At 45.4% G+C, this 11,598-nt stretch overlaps 1 protein-coding gene across 1 annotated transcript in view; it reads right to left on the minus strand.

Annotated features, from left to right (window-relative positions):
• The window catches only part of NIPSNAP2 (nipsnap homolog 2), a 35,016-nt gene that overhangs the window by 17,779 nt on the left and 5,639 nt on the right, over positions 1–11,598 (minus strand). The window contains exons 2-5 of the mRNA XM_037734183.1: positions 4,701–4,840; positions 4,570–4,615; positions 1,457–1,551; positions 730–818 (exon numbers count right to left, since the gene is read on the minus strand). Coding sequence (XP_037590111.1) covers positions 730–818; positions 1,457–1,551; positions 4,570–4,615; positions 4,701–4,840 — 370 coding nt within the window. The remainder of the gene's footprint in view (positions 1–729; positions 819–1,456; positions 1,552–4,569; positions 4,616–4,700; positions 4,841–11,598) is intronic.

Genomic DNA, 11,598 nt, shown 5'->3' on the forward strand with positions numbered 1-11,598 from the left:
TCAAGTGATTCTCATGCCTCAGCCTCCCACGTAGCTGGGATTACAGGTGTGCACCAACACGCCTGGCTAATTCTTGCATTTTTAGTAGAGATGAGGTTTTACCATGTTGGCCAGGCTGATCTCAAACTCCTGGCCTCAACTGATATGCCTGCCTTGGCCTCCCAAAGTGCTGGGATTATAGGCGTGAGCCACTACGCCCGGCCCAGTCATCAGTTTCAAGGTACCACCTTATCAGTTTCAAAGTACAATTGACTTTTTTTCTTTTTTGAGATGGAGTCTTACTATTTCGCCAGGTTGGAGCGCAGTGGCACGATCTCAGCTCACTGCAACCTCCGCTTCCCAGGTTCAAGCTATTCCCCTGCATCAGCCTCCTGAGTAGCTGGGATTACAGGCACACACCACCATGCCCGGCTAATTTTTTTTATTTTAGCAGAGACAGGATTTCACCATTGCCAGGATGGTCTAAATCTCCTGACCTCATGATCCACTCGCCTCGGCTTCCTAAAGTCCTGGGATCACAGGCGTGAGCCGCCGCGCCCGGCCTACAATTGACTTTTACAATAAGAACTATTATTTTAACAGTATTACAACTGTTTATGTTTAAATACAACTTCAGGAGTCTAAACAATAAAATTTGTGACAAAAATGAAGTTTATTAACAAAAGCTGAAGACACAGAAAAGTCATTTAATTCTGTACTAACATCTATATATCATTAGTCTAAGTAAACGTTTTTCAAAACCATTACCTTATTTTCTCTGAGTTTATTCATGACTTCTGTGAGGGCTGGATAGCCTCCTTCATACCTCCAGAGGTGGACTGAAATGAATTTAAAAAAATAATATACATTCAGAATTTCATGATATTACTATTTGAAAATGTTCTAGATAGGTGTAATGTTATCACAACACAAAACTGTAGACTGGGTGTGGTGGCTTGAGCCTGTAATCCCAGCACTGTGGGGGGCTGATGCAGGAGGATCACTTGAGGTCAGGAGTTCCAGACCAGACTGGCCAACATGGTGAAACCCCATCTCTACTAAAAATACAAAAATTAGCTGGGTGTGGTGGCATGCGCCTGTAATCCCAGCTACTTGGGAGGCCGAGGCAGGAGAATCACTGGAACCCAGGAGGCGGAGGTTGGAGTGAGCCGAGATACCATGCACTCCAGCCTGGGTGACAGAGTGAGTCTCTGTCTCAAAAAACAGAACAACTGTAATGCGCCACGTGTTGGCCTATAAGTTACATCATAAAGTTTCAGTAATAGATTCAAACATTGAAAGCTATTTTAAAAGGTTTATTTTTTTTTGCATGAATTGTTGAAGAAACTACTTTAATCATAAAATTAGACTGAGACTTGGAAAGCTTTGATAAGAACAAGCATTAAATTAGAAAATTACTTAAGTGTTACATAAGGCTTAAGGAAGAAGTGTTTATTCCAAAGACTTCGCTTCCTACCAGCTTGGTCCTGCTCGCCATACCACGTGTTCCAAGTCCCCACCAAAGTACAAGGGTAGTATTTATCTTCGTGAATCTTTGGCAACACCTCTTGACTTAAAGAGAAGAAACAGCAACACTAATTAAACAACCAGCAAAATTTGACCAGGTGGACAGCACCTGATCAGTAACAGGAAAAAGGCTACCTACTAGTATTCTAACAACTGACCTTACAATATCCTTATGATAAAACGACACGTGGAATTAACCTTCTGGATGAATTCTGTTGAACTCCAACACCCTGCTGTTCAGAAGCTTAGGTTTCTGATACCCCAACTATCTAGAAGAGCTGTTGAACCAGTATAAAGATGGTACAGAGAAACCAAAGGTTCCAGGATTTCGGGAGTCTACTATTTTCCATTTGAGGGAAAAACAAATACCACCAAAAAACGTTCTGTTGGTTCCAACGACAGGAAGAATGAGAGACAAGGGAAGAGCAGAAAAGAACGCAGAAGAAATAAGGAAGATGGAAGGGAAGAAAGTCATGTTCAAGACAGGCAGACAACACAAGCAACACCAGCAGGCAGAGGAAACAGAAGCAGAGAACAAGCTGGCCTTCAGGAAGGAGGAAGAAGACAGAGCTGGAACACAACATATTCTGGAAGCGACCCCAACCTCCAATAGTCCCCAAGGGCATCAACGTGGCAGAATAATCAAAATTAAAGATACAACGTGACGCATAAATTACGTTCTACTCAATTCAATGGGCGGAGGGGATGTGAGAAGTGTCACGTAGTCTTATATCAAACAAACCAACCAATTCATTCCCACTCATTGTGCAGGGATGGGGGCAAAGCCATGTCAGGTCACGGCAGTGTATGAATTTAACAGGGGTGTCAGAGGGCAGCCTGGTTCCATGCCTTCCTATGGTCTAGATTCTAACATACAGGGAAAGGCAAAGGGAAGAGTGCAACTGTTTTATACCATGAGAAAAGCTAAAGCCTGTACACTTTTTGAATAGAAAAATTATGATGAAAAAGTATCACACAGATTCAACAATGGATGCAAAAGGGGATCAAGGGCAAGAAGTGGAACCTGTTCACATTACTTGCTGACACTGAGTGATACTTAGCTAGTGATTACCACCAGATGCTGGGCTACAGGAGCGGGGTATTTAAGTACCATGCACTAACCAATTGTGCCACTGGAGCTCCGGAGGACCAGGGATGTCTAAATGACAAACAGAGAAAAGTTCCAAACGGCCCATGTTTAACTAACTGAAAACCCATACACCTTTATGACCCAGTATAGTGACCACATCCTGTGTACTTTAGGAAGAGTAGCATTTACTTTTTAAATTCGGATCTGATATTAAATGTATCTGATGTGTACTCATGACCGTTCAGAGTAACATGGGATGCATGAGAACGGAGGACAGAGAAAGAGGAATTATGCTAGGAAAATGTCAAACATTTCCTTTTGGTCGCATGACATGAGCAGGAATAAACGACCCTGCATTGGAGGCAGCCCAGGAAGGACGCCCAGTACCCATGTCCCAGGTGGGATCCAGAGAGGGGCCTGGAGACAGGACCTAGGTTCTTCATCAACACAAAGTCACACATGGATTTGTAGCCACTCCTCTTTGCTGGGGACCCCAAACCTGCTCTTGGGAGCCCTGGCCTTACCTGAATGGAGGTTGTAAGGCAGGCAGTACTTGTACCCAGAACTGGATGGGTTGGGCAGAATCCCATTACTGGGACCCCTAAAAACCAGGCAGGAATTAAGTCTTTATGTTCTGGAAACAGGGAGCTGCTGAAAGTTTCAGAGAAAAGAAAAAACGTGATGAAAAAAGAAAACAGAACTCAAGCAGATCAATCTGACAAACTCTGGAGTAATGTATCACAGGGCAGGGAGGAGACACAGGTATAGCCTGGAGCCCAGAAAGGTAGTAAAAAGGCTACTTGGGAATGGGGCTCAAGAGGCTTGGAGAGCGAGACAGAGGAGGAAACGAGAACGAAAATACATGTCCGATGAAGAATGCATGGATCTGGGTGACAGACTCATCACAGAGAACTAAGGAACGGGCTAAGTAAAACAAGGTGAGCCGCGCAGACATGGAAGTTGGAATAGCAAGGTGATTCTACATGCCGAGTTTGAAGTGAGAACACGACATCAAATAGAAATATGAACAGACAGCCAGAAATCCGAGACAGGAGATGAAGTGATAAGACAGGACAGAAAAGGTAATCCAGGAAAACATCCGTATAGGGAAAAACTCCATTTTATGAGAAAAGACTTAGAAATAAATATCTGCTTTGTTTTAGGGCATTTTTAAATAAAGAGAAATGTGCTGAAATGAGCAAGAAATTCAATGCTAGTATTACATTTCATAAACTATCTTCAAAAATAAAACATAACAAAAGATTTTTCTTCTAAAAAGTATGCTGATTATAGGGACAAAATTGCTTTCTTATCAAAGTAGTAGATATTAAAGGTAAAAAAAAAAACAACCAACTTTTTCTTAACATTTGCTCACAATGGATCATTAAAATGCCATCTCTTTTGAGAGCCAATAAGCTTAGCTCTCCCTTTCGTCTTAAAGTTCACAAATTCTGTAAGAAGGCTTGGATCTCAAATCACAGGAGAATCAGCGGAAGAGACTTGGATCCCCGAGAACAGAGGAGTTGGGAAGAAATGGCAGCTATGTTCAAATATACACAGGACTCTCACGGGGCAGTTTCACTTAGGGGAATCAATGAAGGATTCAGAGATGTAAATTCTTATTCCTAGCAATCAGAGCTGTCCAGATATGGAACTTACTTCACGACAGGCAGTCAGGAAGGTCTGCCGAAAGGACTCCAGCATTGGATAAGCAGATGGGTTAGACATCCTTGCAAAGTTCCTCCAAACCTAAGAGTCTGGTGACATTCTATGTGATGATTTAGCTATGTGAGTGCTTAAAATCAAAATGCCTTTGGCAATCTTATACAAAGCTCAGTTTAAGAGGCCCTGAACGTTCAGGTTCAAAGGAGAGGGATGAAAGATCTCTCTCTATGCTATCAAGTGTTAGTGGAATTAACTAACAAATAACATCATTATTTTTCCCCAAGTAAAGGATAGTTTGGTATACACACCAAATTTTGTTGTATGCTTCTAGGCATTCCGGTTTAACATTGTGAACTGAAACAAAAGAAAATTCAACGATAAACTTAGGAACAAACGGGAAAAGAGAGGCAACTATGAAGATAGCAAACCTGTCACTCACACTGTAATTTGTAGAGACTGCTTGTTTCCTTTTTGGCTAGGAGATTGGAGTGAGCATCTTTTCTTGGATCAACTTTCCGGACAAATAAGGATTGAAGCCAGCTGTCTTCTCGAGATCTGTGGCTGGAAGATGTCCATGTCCTACAGAATAACAATGCCAACTTTATTAACACATGATTTACTAATTTTCATCTTATAATTAAATTTCTACCATGAATGCTGTCAGAAAGTGAGGATAAATTTGACTGAAGTCACAAACTGTACTTTATTCATGAATTTTTTCATTTCTTTGAGATTGGGTCTTGCCCTGTCACCCAGGCTGAAGTGTCGTGGTGCAACAGCTCACCGTAGCTCACTGTAGCCTCAAATTCCTGGGATCAAGTGATCCTCCCATCTCAGCCTCCTGAGAAGCTGGGACTAGAGGCATGTGTCATCTTGTGTGGTTAATTTTAAAAAAAAATTTTTGTAGGGGTAGGGTCTTGCTATGTTGCCCAAGCTGGTCTCAAACTCCTGGCCTCAAGCAATGCTCCCACTTCAGCCTCTCAAAGTGCTGGGATTACAGGTATAAGCCACTGCCACCAGCCCTACTCACAAATTTCTATGTGCAAGTTTAATTCCCATACACCAACTAACAGGAATACAAGTTTGTTGACCTCCCTAGAGGGCAGCGTGGCATCATCCATGTCAGAGTGGAAATCGTGTATGACTGTGGCCCAATGACACTTGTGCTTGTGTGCTACAGCCACAGCTACATTCAGCCAAAGCTGAACGCATGTCAACATTCACTGCGGTCTTGTTTCCAGCTCTTTCCTGGCACAGGCCTTTTCAATAGCCTTCACGCAGACTGGTCAAAAGAATCAGGAAATATGCCAGTCAGAAAATATGCACTCAATAAAACAATGAAGTACATCTACATATACTGATGTGCTGACATTTCCAAGACATGCAAAAAACCAGGCACAGAACAGCACTATACATACACCTGCAAAGTGAGCTGTTAAAGAGTGATTACTTTTCTTTTTTGTTTTTTTTTTTAAAGATGGGGTTTCACCATGATGGCCAGGCTGGTCTTGAACTCCTGACCTCAGGTGATCCACCCACCTCAGCCTCCCAAAGTGCTAGGATTACAGGCCAAGCGTGAGCCACCACGCCCGGCCAAGAGTGATTACTTTCATGAAGGTGCAGAGGATTAAAAAAAAAAAAGAGTGATTACATCTGGGGGACATGACAGGGCCTGGGGTCGGAGTAAAGATTTTTTTCTTTTCTGTATAACCTTCTGGACTGTCTGAACAACTTCTACACCTACACACACACACACACACACACACACACACACACACACACACACACACACATTTGAGATAGAGTCTCACTTTGTCGCCCAGGCTAGAGTGCAGTGGCATGATCTTGGCTCCCTGCAACCTCCACCTCCCAGGTTCAAGTGATTGTCCTCCTGCCTCAGCCTCCTGAGCAGTTGGGACTACTGGCGCATGCCACCGTGCCCAGCTAATTTTTGTATTTTTAGTAGAGGTGGGTTTTCATCATGTTGGCCAGCCTGGTCTTGAACGCCTGACCTTAGGTGATCCACCCGCCTCAGCATCCCAAAGTGCTGGGATTGGTGTGAGCCACCACACCCGGCCAATTCCCCATGTTTATTTTACATTTTAAGTTCATTAAGCAGAAATTGTGTCCACAATTTTTCTGTTAAATAAATTGTAAAAGCTTAGGAATGACAATTATGAACAATTAAGAAAAGGATATAACAACAGTTTCTAAAAATATTGACTAGGCAGCTTCATTAAAATAAGAAATACAAGGCAATGACTACTAACAGTTTTAAGTATATCCTTCCAGAAATACAGAGGCAAACAAATATTATATATATTTACAGTTAGGTAATATTTTCACCAATAAAGGATGCCTTTGAAACAGAAATCTCCCCAACTGAGCATTTATTTCATATTTCAGTAATACCAAAGTCAGCCTGGGCAGCATAGCAAAACCCTGTCTCTATTAAAAAAAAAAAAAAAAAGTAGCTGGGCATGGTGGCTCGTGCCTGTGGTCCTAGGTGCTTAGGAGCCTGAGGCAGGAGGATCGCTGGAGCCTGCAAGTTCAATGGTGCAGTGAGCTGTGATCATGCACCGCACTCTAGCCTGGGCAACAGAGCAAGGCCTGCCTCTAAATCAAACAGATAATACCAAAGGGATTCCCCTTAGGATGGGTACAATGAGGCAAGGGATATACAAATGATTTGTAATCTAAAAATGCAGAGCACGGGGTGAGACTAAAACAATCAACACAGCGCACAAACGAGAACCTCTGAGTGGCATGTCCTTATGAACTTGGGCAGCAACCATCTTGACAAATGAAAAACAAGCTGGTCCAGTATCACCTCCAACCGTCACACTGAGATCTCTGAGTGCCAGGTGACTAAAGCTGCCTAATATGCCCAGCCCGTCTAGTCATTCCAGTTGCAGCTATGCCAATGGCTGCCAGAGTGGAAGATCTGGCTTGGGTTCTTAACTGACAGTGACAATCGCCAAGATGTCAGGGGGCACTTTTCAGAGGGTAAGGAAGGGCGCACTATACAAAACACTAGACTTGAGATGGAGTCAGCATTCTGTGCTGGGCTCTATGGATACAAAGATGAAACAGACGCCAAGCCTGTTCAGTTTCACAGAAAAAAACCTACTGGTAAACAGCCAGAGTGGCCACGGACACTGTAAACCTAGACATACGCTTCGGGAGCTCAAATGAACCCACCATCAGCTTGGCCTGCGAGGCACAGGAGGGACTCCAAGAGGGACATTCTGGCTCTGTTTCAGAGGGCAAGCAAGACAGGTGGACAAGGCAGGTGCTAATTCCAGTCCAGGGGAACAACATGTACAGAGGCATGGTGCCAGGACACTGAATGGCGTATTTCTGGAACGGCAAGTTGTTTAGCAAGGTAGAAGGGCGTGCAGGAGAATGGCAAGATACAACCAGAGGGCGAGGCGAGGGCAACTTCATCCTGTGTGGAGTGCAACGCTGGCAAGTTTTCAAAAAAGATCTAAGTGTCAGCCAGGTACCGCGGCTCATGCCTGTAATCCCAGCACTTTGGCAGGCTAATGCGGGCAGATCATCTGAGGTCAGGAGTTCAAGACCAGCCTGGGCAACATGGTGAAATCCTGTGTCTACTAAAAAATTTTTAAAAATTGTCCAGCTGTGGTGTTGGGTACCTGTAGTCCCAGCTACTCTGGGGGCTGAGGCAGGAGAATCACTTGAACTAGGGGGGGCGGAGGCTGCAGTGAGCCAAGATCACTTCACTGCATTTCAGCCTGGATGACAGAGCCAGAAAGAGCAGCCTGGGGACCAGCTCTAAAGAAGTACTTGTTGAGGGGAAGACTGGAAAGAAGAGGAGCAGATGGTCAGGTGGATACCCATGGAAGAAAGGAGATTCTAAGAACCAGTAACCTCCAAAGACACGAGTGTGCAAACAGCACAGCATTCGGAAGCACGGGCCAGGGGAAAGGAGGCTGGCAGACCAGTGCCAAGAAGAGTTCTGCCTTAAAGCAGCAGCTCCTGACTTCCCTACCACCTCGCTCCCTCCAGCCCCCACACTGTACCCTGTCTTACACACTGCAGCTGCAGAGACCCTGTTCCCACACCTTTCATTTCGAGAAACTTCAACTCAGAGGAGTTAAAACACGACAATGAAGACTTTTTAGGATCTAGATTTTAAAAACAAACATTTTACCATGAAAAATGTTCCTCTCTGTATATACATTTGCTTTTTAATTTCTTGTTTTTTGAGACAGGGCTGTGTTCTGCTGTGTCAGCTGCAGTACAGTGGCATGATCTCGGCTCACTGCAACCTTGGCCTCCTGGGCTCGAGCAATTCTCTTGCTTCAGCAACCCATGTAGTGGGACTACAGGCATGCGCCATCATGCCCAGCTAATTTTTGTATTTTTAGTAGAGACAGGATTTCACCATGTTGACCAGGCCGGTCTTGAACTTCTGGCCTCATGTGATCCATCCGCCTTGGCCTCCCAAAGTGCTGGGATTACAAGCATACGCCACTGCACATGGCCCTATGTTTGCTTTTTAATTTTTTTTTTTTTTTTTTTTTAGATGGAGTCTCATTTGGTTGCCAGGCTAAAGGGCAGTGGCGCAATCTCGGCTCACTGCAACTTCCGCCTCCTGGGTTCAAACGATTCTCCTGCCTCAACCTCCTGAGTAGCTGGGACTACAGGTGCAATCCACCACGCCCAGCTAATTTCTCTATTTTTAGTGGAGATGGGGTTTCACCATGTTGGCTAGGATGGTCTCGATCTCCTGACCTCATGATCCATCCGCTTCAGCCTCCCAAAGTGCTGGGATTACAGGTGTGAGCCACTGCGCCTGGCCTTAAGAATTCTTTAGATGTGTGGCTGGGCACAGTGGCTCACACCTGTAATCCCAGCACTTTCAGAGGTAGAGAGTAGGCGGGCTGCTTGAGGCCAGGAGTTCGAGACTAGCCTCTCTACAAAAATTTAAAAATTAGCTGGGCAGCTGGGTGCGGTGATTCATCCCTGTAATACCAGCACTTTGGGAGGCTGAGGTGGGTGCATCACTGGAGGTCAGGGGCTTGAGATCAGCCTGGGCAACGTGGCGAAATCCTGTCTCTACCAAAAATACAAAAATTAGTTAGGCATGGTGGTGCACGCCGATAGTCCCAGCTGCTCAGGAGGCTGAGGCAGGAGAATTGCTTGAACTCAGGAGGTGGAGGTTGCAGTGAGCCAAGATCACGCCACTACACTCCAGCCTGGGCGACAGAGTGAGACTACACCTCAAAAAAAAAATAAATAAATAAAATAAATAAGAAAATAAAAATTAGCTGGGCTCGTGGTGTGGGCCTGTAGTCCCAGCTACTTGGGAGGCTGAGGTAGGAGGATCCCTTAAGCCCAGTGAGCCAAGGCTGCAGTGAGCCATGGTAATGCCATTACACTCAAGCCAGGGCAACAGAGCAAGATTATATCTATAAGGAGAAAAAAAAAAGAATTCTTTAGTTGTCCCCTCCACTGACAGGGAATCCACACAAGTGGTGCTGAGGGTTGAGCCAGGGCAGTGGCAGAGGAGAGGGTAGATTCAAAGCAAACTAGAGGCAGATCTGACACATCTGGTAAATGACAGATGGGGGAAAAGAAGAGGACTGAGCTTGGGGAAAACTGTCTGGTTTCTGGCCTGGGCCACCACATGGAAGAGGTTTCATTACTAGAGAACGAGAACCCAAGAAAAGCAGGCCTCGTGGAAGGAGGAGGAGTTACATCCTGGGTACAGCAGCATTTTGAGCACCTGTGGGACACTCGTTCAATGTCCAGGAAGCGGCTGGGAATTCCAAGCTTGCTGCTGAGCAGCGCTAAGGGACATGTGCTGGCTGATGTACATGCAGGGATGAGGCTCCCGGGAGGACTTTCTTCTTCCTTTCTGAAACCGATCCGGCAAGGTCACCCACAACACCCCTGTTGGCAAACACTGTTTTCTTCTGTCATTTTACCTCACCCTTTGGCAGCAGATGGCACTCGCTCCCTCCTCCTGGCCGCTGTCACATAGCAATGACCTTGCCAGCACCCCTCCTACACACAGCCTGCAGAGGCTGCACACCCCAGGGCTTGTTTGGCAGCCCCCCTTCTCTCTCCACGCTCTACCTCACACAATCTCACACATTCTTACGGTTTTTTTCTTTTCTTTGAGACAGGGTCTGGCTCTGTCACCCAGGTTGGAATGCAGCAGTATAGTCTTGGCTCAATGCAACCTCTGCCTCCCAGGTTCAAGCCATACTCCCACCTCAGCCTCCCAAGTAGCTGGGACTACAGGTGCGTGCCACCGCGCCAGGCTAATTTTTATATTTTTTGGAGAGACATGTTTTGCCATGTTGCCCAGGATGTTCTGTAGCTCCTGAGCTCAAGCAATCATCCCACCTCAGCCTCCCAAAGTGCTGGGATTACAGCCTGAACCACTGTGCCCTGCTTCCTATGGTTTAAAAAAAAGTTTCATTATACAAATTTTTATTTATGTGCTTATTTATTATTAGGGACGGAGTTCCGCTACGTTGCCCAGGCTGGTCTCAAACTCCTGGGCTGAAGCAATACTCCTGCCTCAGCCTTCCAAAGTGCTGGGATTACAAGCGTCACCACACCTAGCCTCTATGATGAAAAATTTAAGTCAAATACGAAACAGTATAATGAAATCCATGAGTGTATTAACATTTAGCATTCCTTTATACTGACAACTCCCAAGTGTTACCTGTAGCCCAGACACCTCCTTTGAGGAGTCACATGGCTAAACGTCTATTTGCTTTCCACTTGAATAGCACACAGCCTTCTCAAGCTTTACTAGGTTCTAAACTGCTCTGAATTCTTCCTCCCCAGCTCTCCTGAGTTACTGGTAAGCTCCTGGGTGGCCCTGGGTGCCTTATTCACTGATGTTTCTCAAGAGTCAGCAGTACCTGGCATGTGGTAGGCACTTGTATGTTTGCGAAACAAAGAACTCTCAGCAAACTCTCAGCTCTCAGGGCCAGCACCCACTTAGCTGGCCACCACCCTTAATTCTGCCCCTCTCTCAAGTCAGAGTGATCTTTTAAAAAAATGATCAGGCCAGTGTGGTGGCTCACAACTGTAATCCCAGCACTTTAGGAGGTCACAGCAGGTGGATCACCTGAGGTCAGAAGTTCGAGACCAGTCTGACCAACATGGTGAAAGCTGGCCTCTACAAAAATACAAAAATTAGCTGGGCATCATGGTGCATGCCTGTAATCCCAGCTACTCGAGAGGCTGAGGCAGGAGAATCAACTTGAACCCCGGAGGCAGAGGTTTCAGTGAGCCAAGATCGCACCATTGCACTCCAGCCTGGGCAATAAGAGCGAAACTCGTCTCAAAAA

The sequence above is a fragment of the Cebus imitator genome, unplaced genomic scaffold (genome assembly GCF_001604975.1).
Source record: "Cebus imitator isolate Cc_AM_T3 unplaced genomic scaffold, Cebus_imitator-1.0 Scaffold581, whole genome shotgun sequence".
Taxonomy (NCBI): Eukaryota; Metazoa; Chordata; class Mammalia; order Primates; family Cebidae; genus Cebus; species Cebus imitator.